This window comes from Chanodichthys erythropterus, chromosome 17 (genome assembly GCF_024489055.1).
Source record: "Chanodichthys erythropterus isolate Z2021 chromosome 17, ASM2448905v1, whole genome shotgun sequence".
Taxonomy (NCBI): Eukaryota; Metazoa; Chordata; class Actinopteri; order Cypriniformes; family Xenocyprididae; genus Chanodichthys; species Chanodichthys erythropterus.
The window spans coordinates 6,697,501-6,722,500 of record NC_090237.1 but is presented as its reverse complement, the minus strand read 5'-3'; the positions used below and the strand labels follow the sequence as shown (position 1 = coordinate 6,722,500).

The 25,000-nt window shown below is 35.1% G+C and overlaps 1 protein-coding gene across 1 annotated transcript in view; it reads left to right on the top strand.

The window, feature by feature from the left end:
- clstn2b (calsyntenin 2b) overlaps positions 1–25,000 on the top strand; it is an 89,615-nt gene that overhangs the window by 28,048 nt on the left and 36,567 nt on the right. Inside the window, exons 4-7 of the mRNA XM_067366437.1 lie at positions 7,952–8,147; positions 14,506–14,714; positions 14,804–14,953; positions 24,542–24,727. Of these exons, the coding sequence (XP_067222538.1) occupies positions 7,952–8,147; positions 14,506–14,714; positions 14,804–14,953; positions 24,542–24,727 (741 nt within the window). The remainder of the gene's footprint in view (positions 1–7,951; positions 8,148–14,505; positions 14,715–14,803; positions 14,954–24,541; positions 24,728–25,000) is intronic.

Genomic DNA, 25,000 nt, shown 5'->3' with positions numbered 1-25,000 from the left:
AGACAGAGCAGAACTGATATTAAAGCTCTGATGTTCATGTCATCTTAAAATGCCTGTCTTGTCCGTACCTGTTCCTTTCATGTGATTTACTGCCACATGTGACCTTTTCTCAAACATCCCTGACTGTATTCTGACAAGGAAATTAATTAACTAGTGTACACAACACATTCTCTTGAGAAAGCTGGAAAGGGTAGGGAGAAAAAAATGAGATAACAGAAAAGTTCTAGGTTATAGAAAGTAAGAGTATAATGTTACAGGGAAAAAAAATATTCATATTATATAATTATACAATATATTTTTTGATTATCACATTAAAATAAAATCTAAAATGTAAAGAAAAAAATGTTTGTTTTAACTTTCTTCATGTATATTCATAATATTTATAAATAAATAATATTTAATAAATATTTATGAATAATATAATTTATATTAATTATTTATAAACATTAGCAATTTTATTTACTTACCTTTTTAATTTTTTTATTAATAATTGATGGATGGATGGATGGATGGATGGATGGATGGATGGATGGATGGATGGATGGATGGATGGATGGAATCACAGTTGAATGGACGGATGGATGGATGGATGGATGGATGGAATGACAGTTGAATGGGGGATTGATGGATAGAATAACAGGTGGATGGATGGATGGATGGATGGAATGACAGTTGAATGGGTGATTGATGGATAGAATAACAGGTGGATGGATGGATGGATGGATGGATAGATGGATAGATGGAATGACAGTTGAATGGATGGATGGAGTGACAGTTGAATGGATGGATGGATGGATGGATGGATGGAATGACAGTTGAATGGGTGATTGATGGATAGAATAACAGGTGGATGGATGGATGGATGGATGGATGGATGGAATGACAGTTGAATGGGTGATTGATGGATAGAATAACAGGTGGATGGATGGATGGATGGATGGATGGATGGATGGATGGATGGATGGATGGATGGATGGATGGATGGAATGACAGTTGAATGGATGGATGGAATGACAGTTGAATGGATGGATGGATGGATGGATGGATGGAATGACAGTTGAATGGGTGATTGATGGATAGAATAACAGGTGGATGGATGGATGGATGGATGGATGGAATGACAGTTGAATGGGTGATTAATGGATAGAATAACAGGTGGATGGATGGATGGAATGACAGTTGAATGGGTGATTGATGGATAGAATAACAGGTGGATGGATGGATGGATGGAATGACAGTTGAATGGATGGATGGAATGACAGTTGAATGGATGGATGGATGGAATGACAGTTGAATGGGTGATTGGATGGAATGACAGTTGGATGGATGGATGGATGGATGGATGATGGATGGATGGAATGACAGTTGAATGGATGGATGGATGGATGGATGATGGATGGAATGACAGTTGAATGGGTGATTGATGGATGGAATAACAGTTGGATGGATGGATGGATGGAATGACAGTTGAATGGATGGATGGATGGATGGATGGATGGATGGATGGAATGACAGTTGAATGGGTGATTGATGGATGGAATAACGGATGGATGGATGGATGGATGGATGGATGGATGGATGGATGGATGGAATGACAGTTGAATGGGTGATTGGATGGAATGACAGTTGGATGGATGAATGGATGGATGGATGGATGGATGGAATGACAGTTGAATGGGTGATTGATGGATGGAATGACCGTTGGATGGATGGATGGATGGATGGATGGATGGAATGACAGTTGAATGGATGATGGATGGATGGAATGACAGTTGAATGGATGGATGGATGGAATGACAGTTGAATGGATGGATGGATGGATGGATGGATGGATGGATGGAATGACAGTTGAATGGGTGATTGATGGATGGAATAACAGTTGGATGGATGGATGGATGGATGGATGGATGGATGGATGGATGGATGGATGGATGGAATGACAGTTGAATGGGTGATTGATGGATGGAATGACCGTTGGATGGATGGATGGATGGATGGAATGACAGTTGAATGGATGATGGATGGATGGAATGACAGTTGAATGGATGGATGGATGGAATGACAGTTGAATGGGTGATTGATGGATGGAATAACAGTTGGATAGATGGATGGATGGATGGATGGATGGATGGATGGATGGATGGATGGATGGATGGATGAATGAACTACTTGAAGTTTAAAGTTGAACTGAACTAAGAAAAGAGCACGTCTGACTGAATCAGGTTTTTGTTGAACAAGTCCTGGATATGATGTTACAGGTAATGTACCCATAAAATGCAATCAAATATAAAGTTTGATTAATGGTTCTCCAGCAACCACAGATGAAGTGTAATTAATTAAGAGGGTGTAATTTATGCGGAAACAAGAGTGAGTTTGTTAAGAGGGTAATTGCTTGCAGGTTACAGAACAACATGCTGAATAATTGATGGGTGTAAAGCTCCAGTGATCTGAACAGAACATTGGAACGGGTTAGTGAATTATACCGAGCTGCGTTGATGAAAATAGCCAGAGGTTCTTGAAAGTCAAAGGTTGCAGTATATGCAACCGTTGACTTCATGCAAGATTCATCATGTAGTTGCTAAGCAATGCTTTGATATGTTTTAATCTTAAATGCTTTGAAGAAATTCTACCTAAAAGTACAGAGTAAATACTAAAAGATAATTGGCAATATATATACGGTTTGTTATGGTTATAATGGAGGATAAATCCAGTTTTATTCTGACTAGATGTTTGGTATTCCTTATGAAATTAACCACTTTAAAACACCAGAGTCTGTAATTATCATTTTGTTAATGCGAGTAAAAATGCCATTGCTGATTAAAAATACACATTTGCCAGTGGGTGGCCACAATGGGGTCTTTTTGTGACAGGCAATATGTAAGGAAAAACAGCTAAAAATGTCATTGTCATAAGTTAAAAAAATGTTATAAATAAGCGACAAAAGGCTGAAGGGTAATAAGTGATAGAATCAAAAGAAAGAGTGAGCGACTGACAGAAGGAAGGACAGAAAGTGTGCTGATCGTGTCAAAGCTCATTCAGTAATGTGTGTGCGGTGAAGGGTCACTGCGAATGCAGACGTATACGACTCCCTCAAGGCCTATGAGACGCTCCGTCTCTAAAAGGGATCGTAACAGAGAGTATAAATAATAGCTGCTGTGGGAGTCTCCATCCTACAGCTAGCTGTAAACATTGATTAAACACATGGCGGTAAATGAAAGACAGTATAGTATCGCTGTTATTGAATAACGCCGCCTTCATAGGCAGTGTTCAATGTCTGCGTAACATGCATTCATCCAGTATTCAATTTTTGTTTGCATAGAAGTGTCCTTTGTTGTATCCTACAATCCTGTGCATGCAATTCAGCTGTGGAAAGAATAAAAGTGGCTTAATTAAATTAATTCATCAATGTCCTTTTTGTTTCATAAAACTAATACACACTTTAATGTTTGTTTGGTTATCTCAAAAGCTCATGAACTAGATCAGTTGTTAGAGAACAGTCATAACTATAGTCAGTTGTTGTTGTGGACAAATGTTGTCACATTAATCTCAAAAGTGTATCATTCACTAAGTAGAAGTCTGTTAAATTAGACAGATAGTGATATATACAGATAAAATTACATGCTCTTAACCCTTAAAAACCATGAACAAAACATCACGTTATGCAAATTAGTAATCACAGCGAGCAACAAGAGATGTTTAGAAACCAAAATCAATTTTCCTTTTCAGCACTGAAATACAGAGTGGTCACTCAATGTTATAAATGCATATACTTGATGTGAACGGTAGTGTGTGTGTGTGTGTGTGTGTGTGTGTGTGTATATATATATATATATATATATATATATATATATATATATATATATATATATATATATACACAAACACACTACTGTTCAAAAGTTTGGGTTTGTAAAATACAGAGTTATTATATATATAATTAATATATAATATAATAGTGGCTAAAATAAAAGCGATATCTGCCGGTACCAATAGCTTGGGGGTTCTGACTTTTACACCTTCTTTTAAATTAATGATAATTTAATTCTAATTAATAATTAATCATCATATTTTGAATTATTATATTTTGAAAGAAATGCAAAAAAAAAAAAAAAAAAAAAAAAAACTTTCTCTGTATTTCATCAACTTGTTTCAAAGTAACTGGTATCAGTTATAAACAAACACGTTATTCAAATGAATATTAACATACATTAACTAAATTCTGAAGATTAAATTAATTTTTCTTAACTTTCTGAATGTTATTAATTCATATAATTACTATTCAAATTGAACATCAAACTGGTTTCTTAGCATCTTCTTTACACAAAGCAAAAATTCAGTGCATTCTTGCCCTCTTTTGATTGACAGGATATAGAAACTATATCAGTGTTGGCCTTTTATCGGCGATAAAAGCACATTTTCCCACTATCGTCTATTGGCCAATACCGATCATTGGCTGATATATCGGTGCATCTATTATATATATATATATATATATATATATATATATATATATATATATATATATATATATATATATATATATACATACAGTAATAAACATTTGAAGTGGATCAAAACCTTTCCTCAAAGTTGTCCTAAAACCTTCTTCTTAGGACAGCTTAGTTCTTAGGACAACTTTGATGAACTTTTTTGATCCACTTCAAATGTTGACTAATATATATATATATATATATATATATATATATATATATATATATATATATATATATATATATATATATATATATATATATATATATAATTACATTATATTACATTTACAAATTCATTTGACAGACGCCTTTATCAAGCGAGTCATTATGAAGAGACAAATAGACACAAGTGCTAATGATACAAGTTTCAGACATTGCTCAGAGTATCATAAGCTACAACAGAGATGGATTAAAGGAAGTGAAAAGGTAGGTAATGAAAGGATAGTTTGTTTTTTAAAGATGAGGTTAAGTGCTCACAAAAGAGATGAGTTTTCAGCTGTACAATATATTTTTATATTTATATTACAATATATTAATACATTTTTGTATATTATTTTATACAGTGTCCACTGAGGCTGCATTTATTTGATTAAAACAGTAAAAACTAATATTGTGAAATATTATTACAATTTAAAATAACTTTTATATGAAGTGTCAGTGTCACATGATCCTTCAGAAATCTGCTGCTCAAGAAACATTTCTGACTATCATCAATGTTGAAAACAGCTGTGCTGCTTCATATTTTCTGTAAACTGTTACTTTTTTCAGAATACTTTGATGAATAGAAAGTTGGAAAGAACTTATTTGAAATAGATGTTGATCAAATTAACGTGTCCTGGCTGAATATATAATACTGAATATCTAATATTTAATAATCAGTTCTCAATTAATAAAATATTAATTTCTTTTGGGGAAAATAAAATCTTACTGATCCCAAACTTTTGCACGAAAGTAGATGAGAGACACTGAGAATGAAGCATATCCTGATGGAGTGAGAGAAGAAACAGATTGTCTGAGGAAGACTGGAGGAAGAGATATGAGCTGGAATTCTTTTGTTCAAGGGTTTTCTCTCCCTCTCTCTGAGCTTCATGTTCAGCTGACAGCTTATTGAAAATACTGGAGAGCATGTCAATCACACATACAGTGTGTGTGTGTGTGTGTGTGTGTGTCCTTTTAGTGGTCCAGCCTTCAATTCATGTGCTCCATACTGATTTTTCATTCTTCTATAACCAACGGTGTCACGTTCATCTTTATATCCATATTTATGTGTATGATCAGAGCATATTCAACCCTGGCAGAGCATGAATATATATCACAGATATGGAATATCACAGAGTGTGTTTACGTCCAAACAACACACCTGCTGTATCGCATGTTTGAGTGTGAACTATACGGCTCTCTGAAAAACTTCATTCATATCTCTCATATCACTCCCTCATAATAAAATAGTTTCAACTCAAATCAATATTTCATGTCCATTTTTTTTATTTTTTTTTATTCGGCAAGATAATGTCCAGTTTCAGCATGATACAAAAGTTTTTTGCAATAATTTGCCTCATACTTAACATTCGTCTCAGGTGATCCGATCACAAGTGGTCAGTCGAGACAGACTGCTTTTTATGATTAGTATTAACATGCACCTCAAATGCATCTCCTCTGATTGGATGTTGTGGAAACACCCCTCACTTACCTCTAAATTTCAGCATTTAGCAGATGCTTTTATCCAAAGCCACTCACAATAGAGCAATTTGTCACAGAAGGGGCCATTCACACATGCATTAAAACATTAAGATGAAACACAACAGAATGAAACAAAAATCACATATAGACAAACAATTAATTAAAAAATAGTGCAGGCTAAATGCAAGAGTACGCCCCCTTACTACATCAGTGTGTCACTGCATTTTAATAAAACTGAAGCTGAAATAACAAACAAGAAACCCACACATTCTGAATGTTTTTTTTTTGTTTTTTTTTCATATGCATGAATGCGCTATCATTCATTTTTAGTCTTTTGTACTCGCACATACAGTGAAAGATTTTGAAATATTATTCAACAAAGGGATATGCTGCTTTTTGCTGCATCTCTCCCGGTCTTTCTCTCTCTGTTGTTTTGTATATGTGGTGAATGTGGGATTATTCTGAAGATGAAAGAGAGGAGAGGAGAGATGGAGAACACTCTTATCGGTGCCGGACAGCAGCGCTGTTTTACACAACACACACTTTTAAAAATACACACCGCTACACACACACAATTACATTAATAACTAGATTTCACAAAAAGTGAGGGTGTAAAACTCCCCTGTGCAATTCTAGGGTGTTATGGGTGGCCGTGAGCATTTTGCTGTCCATTTTCAATGGTCTTCAGGGGTTGCTAAGGTGTTGCTAGGGTGTTGTATGTGGTTGCTAGGTGGTTCCTTACTAGCCAAAGTCAATGGCATCACCTCCAGATGATGATTGGTTGAGCCTCAGTGATGATGTCAACATTATAAGTGGACTAATTGGAATAATTAGAATTGTTTAATGTTTTTGAAAAAAGTCTTTTATGCTCACCAAGGCTGCATTTATCTGATTAAAAATATTGTGAAATATTATTGCAATTTAAAATTACTTGTTTCTATGTGTTTATATTTTAAAATGTATATATATCATTACTCCAGTCTTCAGTGTCACATGATCATTCAGAATTCATTCTAATATGCTGATTCTGTGATTCATTTATCAATTATTGGTGCTTTATCAATGTTGAAAACAGATAATATTAAGTTCAAAAGAACAGCATTATTTGAAATGGAAATCTTTGTAATATTATAAATGTCTTTACTGTCACTTATGATCAATTGAATGTGTCCTTGTTGTATTAAAGTATTTTTTTCCTTGTTAACCCCAAACTTTGTAATAATATTTCACAATATTACTGTTTTTACTGTATTTTTGATCTAATAAATGCAGCCTCAGTGAACAAACGAGACTTGCACGTCCTGATTTGAACATATTTTGTTGATCCAGGAACAACATTCCTGTCTAAAAATGTAATCCCAACCCTGTACCCCTAAACCTAACCCTACCAATAAGGTATCCCTAAAATCAGAGGGAAATGATAGGTGAATAACACTAATATAGTAGCACCTAACCCTGGTTGTAAGCCTAAACTTGACATAAGCTCTAAACTTGTCCCTCAAATCTGTTTGGTTGATTGCAATGTTGTTCCGGGAACATGTTTTATTTGGTGAAATCATGTTCTGCAAGAGGTTTACTTCAGTTTATGTCTGTTTATACTAACATTTTAATGGATGAAAAACAATAAAAAGCTGCAAAAGAATTTTGCCCCCTTTAGATCTTCTCTAAAGCTGTCTCTGAGAAGCTTTTGTGGGATTAAAAAGAGCAATAATCCATAGATTACAGACATAGAGGTTGATAAAATTGAAAGTCCTAATCTGTCTTCTCTCTCTTTGAAGGTGAAATCTGTGGCTTTCACGTACAGGGTCTCAGCGCTCCGTTCGAGGCCGTGGTTCTGAACAGCACGTCAGGAGAGGGGCGGCTGCGGGCGCGGGGACCGATCGACTGCGAGCGGCAGAGAGAGTTCACCTTCAGCATTCAAGCACATGACTGTGGCACGGGGCCGGAGGGCCGCGGAGAGAAGAGATCACACAAGTCAGTGTGTGTTTAAATAGATGCACCTTTTTCACCTCAATGTGATTCATATTTGTGAGAGTATGTTTTTAACTGAAAGGAACACGGTGAACTATATTTCTCAAATGATTCATCAGGTGCTTGACTCACCTCTCTGTTACTCAGGTTCTTCTTTTGAAGATTTTTATTTCCGTACTTTTAGAGGTTCCCTGTACCTGCTAATGGGTAGTTGAAACTTTTCAAAAATATATATTTATACACAACCATTCAAAAGACTGAATCTCCAAGGCTGCATTTATTTGATCAAAAATACAGTAAAAACAGTATTGCTGTGAAATATTATTACATTTTAAAATAACCGTTTTCTATTTGAATGAATATATTGTAAAACATAATTTATTCCTGTGATAGCTGACTTTATAGCATCATTACTCCTCATCAGTGTCACATGATCCTTCAGAAATCATTCTGATATGATGATTTGCTGCATTTATCATTATTATCAATGTTGAAAACAGTTGTGCTTCATATTTTAAACTTTAATACGTTTTAGGATTCTTTGATGAATAGAAGGTTCTAAAGAACAGCATTTATTTGAAATAGAAATCTTGTGTCATTAATTTAAAATGTAATGCATCCTTGCTGAATAAAAGTATGAATTTATTTTAAAAAAAAACATTATTATTATTAATTATTATATGATTGATAAGGGACAACTATGAAAACATATTTTATTAAATATAACATTTATGAATTCATATCAACCTAATAGGTCTGTATAGCATATTAAGCTTTAATGGCAATCAGTCAGTAAAGTTACAAGTGTTCAGTCCCAATAATCAAAGAAACATAGGAAACATTTAATCTAGTAATCTGGTATCTGTAGCCGCTTTTTCACCAAAATTACTAGGAACAATTTGTCCCAGGAACCGTAAAGATTAAGTCCGATGATGTAGGGCTGTGCGCGACTTTACAGTTCCCGCTGGATTTCGTTAAGCTTAATAGCAATCAACTCTTACTGCACGCGCCGCAACAGACTTTTAAAAATGGTGGGAGTCAACCAATCAAAATAATGCGTGAACTCAACCAATCAGCATGTTCAGCGCCCAAGTCCCACCCCTGAAAGTTCCTTTTGAAAAAGTACTGCCCCGTGAACAGGTACTTTCTAAGGGGGAAAATTTTACCCAGAACTTCATTTAGACCCTGGTTCCCGTGGACAAAACATGGCGAGTATCACCCCAAAGTCCCTAGGGAAAGTTCCTGCGCTGGAAACACGGCTTATGTTTCCATCCAAAGTTGCAAATTTAACTTGTGTGGAAAATTGGAATATCGCATTAAACATTTGCGAATAAATGTTTCCATCCTATGTGTTCAAGAGAACAAAAATTGGCACATACTATGTTTAATAAAAATGGAAGTTGCTGCAATCGGGGAAGCCATTGTGGCTCTTTTTTCCTCCTGGAGGAAGATGAGAGCAGCAGATGAAACACAATAAACTCTGATGTTCTCTTGCATTCAGATGCCAAGTGTTTGGGAATGCAATCATGTGAGGCACTTCTGAGAGGGAGTTAAACCAAATCATTTTGACTTTGGCTCAGGCATCAAACCAACTGTTGAGACGCTGTGATGCAATTGGTCTACTGGTTAGTCCAATTATCCAATCACATCCACTGTTGAGGCAAAGTCATGTGAGTTTTTTGTTGCATATTGAGGGATTTATTCGATGCGTTTTCATCATAGTTTATGCGCATGTCTTCTTATCAGATAAAAAATGATCCACCTCAATTGAGTTTTTTCATGAGCATTTTTAGAATTTATGAAGTTTCCATCAAGCTTTTTTAATGTGCTATCCCAAAATTTGCATAAAAATAGGCAGATGGAAAAGTATTTAGAAAGTTGTACAAACTTTTAGTGCACTATACAGGCCATGGATGTACCGATAGGATTTTTTTAGAGATACGGATACCGATTAACATTGGTAAATTCCGAAACCGATATCTGTGACTTGCTTACTTCATGACAAACTTCAGAGGTTATTTTTGATATCAAATATTTCTTATGAACAACATTAACTCATATTGACTTATTATTATAGAACATCACGTTAATAAACGCATTAACAAATAATTCCAGTGCTGTTGTTTTATATATCAAGTATAAATTTTGCTACTTCAGAAAAAGATTGATCATGCTATAGCCCATAAATTGATCAAAAACTGGCCAATAAACATAGGCGGATGATACATCGGTGCATCTCTACTATATATATATATATATATATATATATATATATATATATATATATATATATATATATATATATATATATATATATATATATATATATATATATGTATATTGGTAAAAATATATTATGGTAAAAAAAAAAAAAAAACATACATATATATATATATATAGTACAGTCCAAAAGTTTGGAACCACTAAGTTTTTTAATGTTTTTAAAAGAAGTTTCGTCTGCTCACCAAGGCTACATTTATTTAATTAAAAATACAGTAAAAACAGTAATATTGTGAAATATTATTACAATTTAAAAGAACTGTGTACTATTTAAATATATTTGACAAAGTAATTCATTCCTGTGATCAAAGCTGAATTTTCAGCATCATTACTCCAGTCTTCAGTGTCACATGATCCTTCATAAATCATTATAATATGCTGATCTGCTGCTCAAGAAACATTTAATGTGTACAATTGTACAAAATATTTGTGTACAATATTTTTTTTCAGGATTATTTGATTAATAGAAAGTTCAAAAGAACAGTGTTTATCTGAAATCTAATCTTTTGTAACATTATAAATGTCTTTACTGCCACTTTTTATTGATTTAATGCATCCTTGCTGAATAAAAGTATTAATTTCTTTAATTTCTTTTCAAAAAATAAAAATAAAAATTCTTACTGACCCCAAAATTTTGAACGGTAGTGTATAATGCTACAGAAGCTTTGTATTTCAGATAAATGCTGTTCTTTTGAACTCTCTATTCATCAAAGAATCCTGAAAAAAAAAGAACACAACTGTTTTCAACATTGAAAATAATCATAAATGTTTCTTGAGCAGCAGATCAGTATATTAGAATGATTTCTGAAGGATCATGTGACACTGAAGACTGGAGTAACGATGCTGAAAATTCAGCTTTGCATCACAGGAATAAATTACTTTGTGAAATATATTTAAATAGTACACAGTTCTTTTAAATTGTAATAATATTTCACAATATTACGTTTTTTTACTGTATTTTTAATTAAATAAATGTAGCCTTGGTGAGCAGACGAAACTTCTTTTAAAAACATTAAAAATTTGAGTGGTTCCAAACTTTTGGACTGTATATATATATATATATATATATATATATATATATATATATATATATATATATATATAATGTATATTTTTTTGTTTTTTACCATAATTGTACAACAGGATACTGAACTTCCACTCAAAAATCAAGTTATTTTTCTTAGTACTGGCTGTAATTAGCAGGTGACTGACCTTCAGGCATTAAAAGCTTTTTAAGAGCTTGTGCTAATGAAAGCTGTGGACATGTTTACCTGCAGAAAGCTGCAAACAAACACAGAGCCGATGCTATCTTTACCTGCAGATATCCTTATGAAGATGCTTTAATACAGCTAATGCACTGAAGCCCTGTGAAACAAAATAACACTTCTAAAGACATTTGCGAATAAGCCAGAAAAAACAAGGTTTGTTATAAAAGGGGAATTTGTGGTGTAAAGAATAGAAGAGAGTGAGGGACCTTCCTCATTACTCTGTATCTCTTTAATCCGGACAGGATTACTCTATCCGGCTCCAACAGCTCTGATCTCCGATACCACACACACACACAGATAAAGGATTAAAGTGAGATGTTAGACTCTAAAGAGCAGTAAAGCTGCAAAATCACACTGCTTTACTATAGATTTCATCCCTAATGCATTAGTGTGTGTGTGTGCATATGTTCTGGTTTTTAACATTATAACAGATTATCAGGGGTGTTTGTAATCCCGTCATTTGTCAGAAGCTGTTGCCCTTTGCAAAGTATTGCTCACTTTTTACGCCGTCTTTGACATGAATGATGTAAGCTTGTTATTTTGGTATTTTCAGCTTGCAAAAGTGTGTCAGGACAGGCCGTGAGGACACCTAGAGGCACTTTTTTTCTTTTTTTAAAATATCCTTCTGTCCCCGAAGACTTTTCTAAGATTTTATAATGACCTGCAGGAGAGAGAAATCACAAATGAGATCTCTTTAGTATGTTCACTGTTTCTCCTGGACAGTGATGGAGAATGAATGGAGCTTTTGGAGAGTTTTCTCCTGAGAAAAGACTCCAGGACACGTGTCTCCTCTAAAGCAGAGTGCAATAATTAGTTCAGATCCGGACCGCAAATCAGTCCTCAATCACATAAATTAATGTAATTAGAAACACAAGTATCACAAAGTCAGCTTTAGACATTCTACTAACTATAAGCAACTTTGTGTCAACTACCAGTCATTAGATTATTAGAAGACAGTCTACTAAAATGAAAAACCAAATATCCCTTTTCCTTTAAAGTCAGTTTAGTATTATTTCTAAAGCTGCAGTCTTTGAGAGACTATTTTGAGCATTTGGGATTTAATACTTCTTGAGGTATTGTGACTGTCAGCCTGAACATTTTTATTTAAACGTGCTGCAGTTGCTGTTTTTCATTTCAAGCCCCCTAAAAATACACATTTAACTCAGCCATCAAATCTGTGGAGCACAATCATGCTATGTTCCAGTAAAATCACAAAAATAAAATTCAACCAACCATGCTCTATTCCTGATAAACACACCCTGACATCGGTAGATAAGGAAATTTAGTGACATCTGCTCTATAAGACACATGTCCTGAAGTCTTCTTTTTTTTTTTTCCAGGAGAAAAAGTTCTCCATTTCTTCTCCATTGAATCCCATGTCCAAAACAAACAGAAGGTATATTAAACAGTCTTGTTAATAGCTGTTTCTATTTTAATGCGCTTTGTGAATAAAAAACATGAAAAACGCTGGATGGAAATGGCCAGATGCGCATTAATTCTAAACATTTGCATAAAAAAAATGTGTGTCTCAATTGAGACGGATACATTTCTTATCCAACATGCATAAACTATGATGGAAATACATTTACTGAATAAATCCCTTGATACGCAACGGAATACTCATATGACTTTGCCTCAACAGAGGATGTGACTGGATAACTGGACTAACATAGCTATTGTTAATGGAAATTCAAACTAAATCTATTGAAAACAGTTTTCAATAACTAAAAATAAAGCTGAAATAATACAAAATTTAAATACTAATAAAATGATGAAAAACCTAAACTTACAACGAATATATGAAGTATCTGCACAATCTGGCATGTTTTATTTGCTTTACCACAAATAAAACAATTGACTCCAAGCACAACTACTATCACATTTTTACTTATATTCGAATAATAGGAAAAGCTGTCATTTTTTATGAGCAAAAACATGCCATTTTTGTGTATGTCCCTTTAAATGCAAATGAGCTGCTGCTCCCGGCCCCCTTTCCAGAAGAGGGCGGAGCTTTAACAGCTCACACTTCGGTTGCTCAACAACAACAAAACTGGAGAATCTCACGCAGCCAAAATGAGGATTGTCAGTAACGGTGTTCAGCCTTATATTGTTCAAACCGGAGTCGACACAGATGGAGAGACTCAGGAAGAAGTTACAACTTTTAGAATGAATCTGGACATTTCTGAATGGTTAGTGGATAAATTTATGTAGTTTCTGTGGAGTTGATTCAACTCATCGACTAGCATGTGTTGTCATGTTAATCTTTTGTGCAAATCCAGTGTTGAATTGACCCTTGTTTGTGAAGCAGTTCGGCATAAAATGGCAACAACGCTCTACCACAACAACTCTTCCTCTTCTCTAAAGCAGCCCAACACAGCCTCACCCCCTTTGTTGTTTGTTCTCGGGGGTGGGGTTTATGTAAATTTTAGGGTTAATGATGTCATCAACCCGGAAAGAAGCTCATTGTAGTCCCTACCAGCCATTTGTTGTAGTCCTTAAACAGAGAATTCTTTGCAAGAACATATCTCCCTTTGCATTGAACTTTGAGCGTCGTAACTTTGCAGATGTTGTTCATGCTCTAACAGCAACATTACACACTAACTAAAGTTAAAAAAGTGAAGTCATAAACAATCACCCCTTTAAAATAAAAGCTGTAAAAATGCTTCAACACATTAATAAATACTACAATAGACTGAAACATTTAATAGAAACATCTAAGACAGAAGTTGTTGCTTAAATGAAACATAATTGAGAACTCCATGAAGCATCCTGCATGATGCAAATCAAAATAAAAGCCTCTTTCTCCATCTCAGAGCGACGGTGCATGTGCAAGTGGGAGATGTGAACGAGTTTCCCCCAGTGTTCGGTCAGCTGGAGTATCACGGCTCGGTGACGGAGGGTAAAGTGTTTGACAGTATTCTCCAGGTTCAGGCGTCAGACCAGGACTGCTCTCCACAGTACAGCCAGATCTGCAACTACCAGATCACCTCTCACGACACAGCCTTCGCTATAGACCGCAACGGTTAGCACTCACTCACACACACACACACACACGCACAAATACATTCACTTTGCTGTCTTCTGTATTTAAATGTGCGTGTTTGTGTGCAGGTAACATCAGGAACACAGAGAGTCTGAGCTTTGATAAAAAGTCACATTATAAAATCCGCGTGACAGCGTTCGACTGCGGTCAGAAGAGAGCGGCGCAGGACGCTGTCGTACACATCCATGTAAAACCTGTCTGCAAGCCTGGATGGCAGGGTAAGATTTGAAGATGTTTTGGTCTCAGACGCATTTTGCACATGAAAATGGCTGAAATATAGCTTTATGCAATTTCTGGAAGTCTTGTTGCAGTGGTCCATCTGGGAACAAAGTCAAACTTACAAGTTATTATCAGACTGATATAATGGACTTTTTCAAGGAAGATAATTCACTAATTTCTTCAGTGTTTTTACAGATAATTTTAATACATCAACTTATTTTAAGTTAGTTGCCAAAGGCAACATTTGATTCTTAAAGGATTAGTTCACCCAAAAATTTAAATTATCCCATAATCACCCTCAACACTCACACTCACCCTCAAGTCATCCAAGGTGTATATGATTTTCTTCTTTCAGACAAACACAATCAGAGATAGATTAAAAAATATCCTAGCTCTTTCAATAATGGGAGTGAAAAGTAACCAAGATTTTTGAGACCTTTGAGAAGCCCAAAAAAGCTCAACCATCCATCATAAAATTAATCCAAACGGCTCCAGGGGTTAATAAAGGCCTTCTGAAGTGAAGTGATGCATTTTTGCAAGAAAAATATCCATATTTATTACTTTACGTCAAGTCAAGTCACCTTTATTTATTTAGCGCTTTTTACAATGCAGATTGTGTCAAAGCAGCTTTACAGTGATAACTGGTACATAATTTGGCTGCACAGCAGCTCTTAAATAATAGTGTCAGTGCAGGCAGATCAAAGCGCTGTTGAATAAATGTCAAGAATACTGCTGAATAACAAATGTCAAGTCAAACTATAACTGGCTTCCGGTAATGGTCGTATGCAAGTCTAGTTCTGGCAGAAGAGTGACCTCTGACCCAACATATGATTTAGTATATAGAAGTAGCGAATGCTTAGGTGAGAGTAGACGCCTTTCGCGGTTTAAACAAATAGGGATGCGCAACAAACCCAAGCTCCTCTTCTCTTATATCCAAATCCTCTGACATTTCTCTTTAAAGGTGCCCTCGAATGAAAAATTGAATTTATCTTGGCATAGTTGAATAACAAGAGTTCAGTACATGGAAATGACATACAGTGAGTCTCAAACTCCATTGTTTCCTCCTCCTTATATAAATCTCATTTGTTTAAAAGACCTCCGAAGAACAGGCGAATCTCAACATAACACCGACTGTTACGTAACAGTCGGGATCATTAATATGTACGCCCCCAATATTTGCATATGCCAGCTCATGTTCAAGGCATTAGACAAGCCAGTATTAACGTCTGGATCTGTGCACAGCTGAATCAGACTAGGTAAGCAAGCAAGAACAATAGCGAAAAATGGCAGATGGAGCAATAATAACTGACATGATCAAGCACAGCCTCAAATTCCTACAGAATCAAATGTAAACAATAACAGTATACAATACTCACATAATCCGAGGCATGCATGACGAACACTTTGTAAAGATCCATTTGAGGGTTATATTAACTGTGTAAACTTTGTTTCTGCACTGTTCAATGCAAGCACGAGCTCTGTGGGCGTGGAGCAGGAGAATTAAAGGGCCAGTAGCCCTGAATCGGATCATTTATAATGATGCCCCAAAATAGGCAGTTAAAAAAATGAATTAAAAAAAAATCTATGGGGTATTTTGAGCTGAAACTTCACAGACACATTCAGGGGACACCTTAGACTTATATTACATCTTTTTAAAAAAATTTCTAGGGCACCTTTAAAAATTCTCATTTGAGACTTCTAACTTGTGACCGGTGTTTTGTTTTGCTCTCTCGTTTGTGCTTCCGTGTTCATCAATACGCCATACGAGTTCACTCTTCCACCGTAACTAGAATTGCGTATGGCCGTTACTGGAAGCCTTTGATTATAGTTTATAAAGTTATAAATATAGATATTTTTATTCCAAAAACCCATCGGAAGGCTTCAAAAGGCCTTTATTAACCCCATGGATTACTTTTATGATGGATGGATAATGCATTTTTTGGCTTCAAAATCTTGGGTACCATTCACTCCCATTTTAAAGCTTGGAAGATCCAGGATATTTTTTAATATAACTCAGAATGTGTTTGGCTGAAAGAAGATAGTCATATACACTTAGGATGGCTTGACTGTGAGTAAATCATGGGATCATTTTCATTTTTGGGTGAACTATCCCTTTAAGTTTAAGATTTTAAATGAAATATTCATATTTTATTTGATTTCAGCTTCATTTAAATTAACAAAAACAATTTTATTAGTTTTAGTTAACTATAACAACACTGATAATTATGTCATACTCTATGCTGCATATTATTATATTACCTTTTTCTGATAAAAGTGAAATCATATTTAACAATAAACTAATCAAACTGAAGATGGAGACTCAGACAGGCCTTCTGATTCAGATCTGTGAATCATCTGATTGAACTGGTTCACTGAAATGAATCAACCAAATTCTCTGAAATGTGTCAAGACTCATATTACTAGAAAGAGGACAGTTTAGGAGAGTGCCTCAGTTTGTAAGACTATGCTTCATACAGTGACTAGCGTGTATGTGCATGTTTACTTGCTTCATAATGAATGTAAATAATAAAGTTAGTGTGGGAATTGGTTGCATGTTCAACATTGAAATACACAATAAATCCATTGAATTTTGTATAAAATAAACACTCTCACGCATGTCGCATGTCTCGCAGTTCTGGGATCGTAAATCCAGACGTTTCCTGTGATCTGTGCATGACAGCAAACCAGTTTCAGCTGAGTCAGTTACACACACACACAAACGCTTTGAATTTCCTGTCACTTTCTGTCCATCTCTTTCTTTTCCCTTGAAGCTATTTTTGTTTGCTTTTAAACTCAATATAGTGTTGACCCCCTCCCGTCTCTCGCTCTCTTTCCCTTGCGCCTCTGTCTTTTTCCAGTAGGTTTGTGCTTTCTTTTTTTGCTTTTGATTGCAGCGGGAGGCTTACATCAGAATTAACGCACACACTTTCATATGATAGCCAGCTTGATGCATTATGTTGGTTCCTTTAAAGCTCCTGGTATCACTTTCATTACAGCTAGACGTGCATGGGATCTAAAGCAGCGATGCTCAATTGGATCGCTGACAGCAGGGAAAGACAAAATAAAAGAACAAATGACAAAATGCAACATTTAAATGAGAAGAGAATATGCTTCCCCATTTATTATTTTGTTGATGTCAAAGGCTGTGCATCCAATTAAACTTCATTTTTGCACAACTGTGTCCTCATTCTCATAATCCGTATTTAAATTAAAGTGGACTTATTATGCTTTTGTATACAGTACTGTGCAAACGTCTTAGGCACGTCAGTATTTTCACCCCCCCAAAAAAGTTTTAAGCCAGTTATTTAAATCTTTTGCTGTAGTGAGTCAATAGGAAATATCTGTTCACATTTCCACACATTCATTTTGCCATTAATTGTAATAATCCAGTGAGATTTTTGAATACACAATAAGACTGATAACAGGCGGTGCTCCACATGGAGATCAGATCTCACCATCAATCGAATCATTTGATTACATGAAGAAACATATGAAACTGAGACAAACCAAATCCAGGAGAACTGTGGCCGAGATTTTAAGAGATTTTACATTTTATGTAAACTAGGCTCATTTTATAAACTAATTTCACAAAACCTATTAGCATTGACCTTGTGAATTTAGTTGAATTTCAAGTACATTTTGTTCCATGTAAGGACTTTTTTATTGATTATAGCTGTATAAACAAAGCATTTGGTTTGTTTGGATACATTCAAGGTTCATGCAAACTCCAAAAAGCTTTAGTATAAAAGCAATCTGACCTATTTCACGGAAGTCGAATCCTATCATATATTTTGCCTAATACAGTATAATGCTCTTCTCATTGCTGCTTGTCTCTGCAGAAATGGCCTTCGCTAAGCAGCTTGCATTTGCTTGCAGTCTTTCTACTGACACGAGCAGATGCCTTTCATTCTGTGCATGTTGAGAAGTAAAACGCAACAAAAGCATAAAATTATGTTAAAATGCCCTTTCCAATTTTGGTATCTTCTCAGTCGTTTCCTAGCTACAGTGGTAATCAGCCATTCCTTGTGCTTACAGTGGAAAGTAAACCACGCTGATCAACATCCTGCGGTTTGGAGACACATAATACAATGGGAAAATAGATTTACGGGAAGAAAATTAGGTAGAATCAAAATTTAGATAAGATCAAACAAGGTCTGAAAACAACCTTAAATTTAATCAAAACACAATATGGATAAGAAAATAGAACCTCTTACAAGTCGACATCTATTTGAGTCAAATTATAAGCTTAAAGAGATAGTTCACACAAAAATGATAACCCTCATGTTGTTCCAAACCTGCATGACTATCTTTATTTTGTTTCTTACTGTGCACAATTCATCTTTGCATGTTGTTCCAAAGGCAAAATCTTTCATTAAAATGGAGAAACATAATATTCTGTTTTCACAGTGTATGTTTCTCCATTCTAATGAAAGATTTTGCCTTTGGAACAACATGCAAAGATGAATTGTCATTTTTAGCAGTTAAAACCTTACATTTAATCAAAACTGTCAATATGAATTTAAAAATAGGACCTCTCACTTGACAACATGGAACTGAAAAATTGAAAAACTAATTATAAGTTCTCAAAATTGAAAATGTTGTCATCATTTATTCACTCTCATGTCGTTCCAAACCTGTATTACTTTCTTGGTTCTCTGAATTTTTTTTTCCTATTCAATGAAAGTCAAACATAATGCTCCACGGACTTTTAAGGTACATTTCAAAATGATCTTCATTCACACGGATCCGAGAAAATGATTAAAAACTAGTGATATCACTTTGTAAAGAAACACATTGGATAAAGTCCCAATGGATAAAGTAATTTTCAAATATGTGCACTTTAAAACCCATTTTCAAAAGTTTGCATTTTCAGGCCCCCAAAACGCCATTGTCATGTAAATAAACGGCCACACTGAGTATGCACATACAAGTGTAAACAGTTGTCTATTGCACATGTAGGCAGCTGCAGTATTAAAAAACTGCACAATGTCATAAAAATGACATCAAAGCCAGCAAAGATTGCAGATCAGTCGGCAGCCACGCCATCAATTTCAAAAGTCTCCGTTTTGGTCCATTTATTCTGAATCGCAACCATGGCGTTTTCAAACTAAAACGGGGTCTGCAGCATTTTCAAAAGTCTGTTTTTGAAGTTTGAAAATGCCGCGTAGTGTAAACGACAGGCGTAACCGTAGCAAAAACTTTAAAACGAAAACACACTAGTGTAAACAGGGCCTTGGTTTGTATCACCTTGTGTTCTGTTTTTGTTTTCTTTGTTCCAGCTCATTATTTGTTGCCATAGTTACTGTTTATATTTATCACCTGTTTCTAGTTAAAGGTACCCAAGAATGCTTTTTCACAGATGTAATATAAGTCTAAGGTGTCTCCTGAATGTCTCTGTGAAGTTTCAGCTCAAAATACCCCATAGATTTTTTTTTATTAATTTTTTTAACTGCCTATTTTGGGGCATCATTAACTATACACTGATTTTGGCAGCGCGCCGCCCCTTTAATTCACCTGCTCCCTGCCACACGAGCTCTCGACTATAATACAGTGCATTTACAAAGTTCACACAGCTAATATAACCCTCAAATGTATCTTTACAAGATGTTCGTCATGCATGCTGTATGCATGCTTCGAATTATGTGAGTAAAGTATTTATTTTGATGTTTACGTTTGATTCTGTGTGAGTTTGAGGCTGTGCTCCGTGGCTAACGGCTAATGCTACACTGTTGGAGAGATTTATAAAGAATGAAGTTGTGTTTATAAATTATACAGACTGCAAGTGTTTAAAAATGAAAATAGCGACGGCTCTTGTCTCCGTGAATACAGTAAGAAACAATGGTAACTTTAACCACATTTAACAGTACATTAGCAACATGCTAACGAAACATTTAGAAAGACAATTTACAAATATCACTAAAAATATCATGATGATATGGATCATGTCAGTTATTATTGCTCCATCTGCCATTTTTCGCTATTGTTCTTGCTTGTCTGTGCACAGATCCAGACGTTGATACTGGCTTTCCTTGTGTAATGCCTTGAACATGGGCTGGCATATATGCAAATATTGGGGTCATAAATTTTAATGACTATGATGATTATGATGAGATCCACGTGTTTTCCGGAAGTCTTTTAAACAAATGAGATTTACATATGAAACAATGGGGTTTGAAACTCAATGTATGTCTTTTCCATGTACTGAACTCTTCTTATTTAACTATGCCGAGGTAAATTCAAATTTTGATTCTAGGGCACCTTTAAGTCAAAGTCCCTTTAAGACAAGTCATTTCACTCGGCAGCCATCTATGAAACACCTCTCAGGCATGCAAGTGCAGCTCCTATCTCTTTGAATGGGGAAACATCAAATTCTCCAAAACATTTCGCCAAGCTTACAATTAAATTTTATATTTGAAATCACCAATGAAATCTGACAACAACTGTCTCATTAATTTGGTGTCTAAAGGTCATGTGACAACAATATAGCAAATGTAGTACGTCCGAATTCATTCCACATGCATTCGTACTATATAGAACATACTTTTTCAATGGTCGTGAAGTAAATTTAAATTCAAATGTAGTACCTACTCAACAGTGCGCAATTTTGCTTCTAACAGCAGCTGCAGTGATGCGATGACTGTACAAATCCGCAATTGATTCTTTTACTTTAAAAGCGGGATTCATTCCGCCATATTGTGCGATGCACTTTCTCCCATTCATAGTAATAGAAGTGCACCTGTCTTTCTGTATATAAAGTCTTTGATTAAGTTGTTTCCTCCTCAGTTTGCCAGTGTATTTATATCCCTCTGTTTGTGTTCTCAGTTGTCACATTTGATGGTTGTTTTGTTCTTGTTTTTTGATATCTGATATTGATGAGAGTCCTGAGTATTTTGGCTATTTTTGAAGTTTGGATTAATGAAAACTGCTGCACATAAGTCCTGCTGCTTTTTTTTATTCCTGCTGCAACCATGCTGTGACACTGAGTAAAAGATGACAGAAATTTAATTTTTGTGTGAACTGTCACTGGTCCTATTGTGCACTTTTAACTTTGCATGTTATTCCAAAGGCAAAAAAGTTTCTTTGAACCTTTCATTAAAATGCAATAACTTGCTTTCCCCCCTGAAACAACTTTCTTTGTCAGCTGACGTAATCAATCCCTCTTTTTTCTTCCCCTTCAATCGTCTTTTTCACAATCCAATCAACTCCCAATGGATAAAGTCAAGTAAACTTTGGTCTGGAATGTGTCTCCCAGAATGCACTTTGATGCATTTCTGATGTGCTTGTCCCTCAGGTGTGTTTTGAGACACCAAACACACACACACACACTCACATTTGGTCGAAGCTTCAGGCCACATTTTTCCAGCCCAGTGGATGATGACAACTTGAGTAAAGGCCATTTTTTCACATCTGACATAAAAGCATGAAGGAGAAAGAGAAGTAAACAGCTCCCCGTTGTGTCTCATAAGCAAGGCTAAATAATTCAACAGGGGTGGACATGCACCGTCTACAAACAGCATTTTATCATTACCTTTAGGCTCAACTCCATGCATAAAATAATCATTTTGAGCTCCAAATTCTCTAACCCAACAGCTCAAAGTGTGGGCTAACATTTGTGTGGTCTGTATGTGAATACATGTTTACATAATCCATTTAATACCGTCCGCCGTTTTAATTTTTCAACCATAACATCACGTTAAATAACCACTGGCTATAGAATTCATTAAACACAATACAGCCTGAAAAACTGAATATCTGGCCAAACACACCAAGAGCTCTGGGTAACAAACCACAAATTTATTATAAATTACAATGTAGCCTGAAAAAAAATGAATTTCTCGCCAAACAAACCAAGAGCTCTAGGTAACAAACCTCAAATATATTATAAATTAGAACTGAATAAAATACAAAGAAAATACTGTTCTTCTTCATTAAAACACAAACAAATGGGCTTATTCAGTCACATTAACATTTTATTTATTTATTTTATTATTATTATTATTATTTTTTGCTACTTTCTTCAGAAATGAACAATTCCTCAAATCATGCATCTTGTTGAGGAGATGTGTGCTGTTACTTTACTAAGTGATCAGACTTACAATTTTCACCTGGTGGACAAACAAAAAAATTGGCAAAAATGCCATATATATGTTTATTAAATTAAGGAAAGTTTTTGCACTCATATTTTTCAAGTTCACTGTAAACCCAAATAAGTTTTAATATTTATTCAAAGTTTAAGTAAGCAGAACAGGCAGATTTCCATTGTGTATTCATGCATTTTTAATTGCAAAGTTAATTCATACATTAAACTTAAAATTATTATGTAATCGTAACTTATATTTTATATAAGCAGACAGGAAGCAAAGTGGGAAAGAAAGAGGGGGACGGAATCGGTAAAGGTCTGCAAGTCGGAACTCGAACTCGGTTCGCCCGAAGCGCAATAGTGATATATGTCGGCGCGCTGCCTACAAGGCTATCAGTGCCGACATCTTAAATTATATTTTTAGTAGTGGAAATTTAGCTAGCAATAACTAGCTAATTCAGCAAATGCTAATTGGTAACACAAACATTAGCATAGCATATCTTCAGCTCTGCTACCTCCATGTATCTTCCTCAGTTTAATTTACCTTAATTTTAGACACATATTTAGTTTGTCACTGCTCAATCGTAACCACAAAAAAAATCAACAACAGAAATTTGAACATTAAACACTAACAGGTATTTCACTTTACTCAAAAAATAACACTTAATTTCAACATTTACTCTCCCAATTCTCTCCTATGCAAAGCATGCTGGAAATTAAAACTGTTCAGTTCACAAACAAAAAATGATTAGTAGTAAATTTCAATTTGACCTATTTAATGATCTGAACACAATAAAAGTAAGTTGTGATAAAATGCTCAGCAATTGTGTTGCTTTAGCAATTTTTTAATTAAGTAAACTGAACAAAAAGCCACTTTTTTTCCAGCACCCAAGCAATATCTAGAGACCAGAATGTCACTGAAACTTGAGGGAGGACTTTTCCACACAAGTCAATATAAAAGCCAGAACACCAAACCACATAGCAAAATCCTGGTAACCATCTACAACATCCGAGTATCATGACTGAGATTTTTGCACATGCAAACATTTCAAATTTTAATTTCAAATGAGCAAAGTGGCGATGGTGAAAAAGTGAATATGTTTCCACCTTGATCTGTGCGCAGTTGTTTCGCTGTTAAAAAAAATATATATTTTTTTCCATGTTGAATATATACTAAAATATGGTAGACATCAATTGAAGTGGATCAAAAAATGATTTTACCATCTGACACCATCATGATACCTCCACAAGCACTTAGTTTATTTTCTGAATGTTTTGGCTTCAACAGAAGGTTGTGTTCTCTTTGAGGGGTATTTAAAATGCAGGTTATGTCTCAGAAATGTTTTGGAAAAATTGAGTTGTTAATTGTTGGGAAACACTATGACCTCAATATCTCCTAATTTTCCAGCTCAGTGATGTTAACTGTAATGTTTAGCTGTCATCGCTCTTTCTCTTACCAATATTTAAGCTACTTATCAAAACATTTCCCAACTTTCTTTCTTTCCAGGCTGGAACAAGCTTGTTGACTATGAACCAGGAACAGGCAGTAAGCTGTTATTTCCCAAGATGCACCTGGAGACATGTGACGGATCTGTGTCCTGGATTAGGACCACAGTGGAACTGGAAAGCAGTGGCACTGGAAGAGGCTGCGACAGACAGTCGTACTCTGAGAGATCCTCACAGAAGCTCTGCGGTATGATTAACAGCTATTTATTCCATTGCACGTTTCCTCATTTCTCTTGGGTCGGTTTAATTACAAAAAGTGCCTGAGGGCTAAACTAGTCAGACAAAACCTCCACCCTTGTCCTAAAATAGGTGTCTCAGTGCAGAATCATTATCAGAGTAATTTTTTTTCCAAGACTTCATCCATATCAGACAGATTGTCTTGAGAAACTACAAATTAAGATGTAAAATACAAATATTGAGCTCATCGCACAGACCTTTAAGAAGACTTAACATTCCTTTC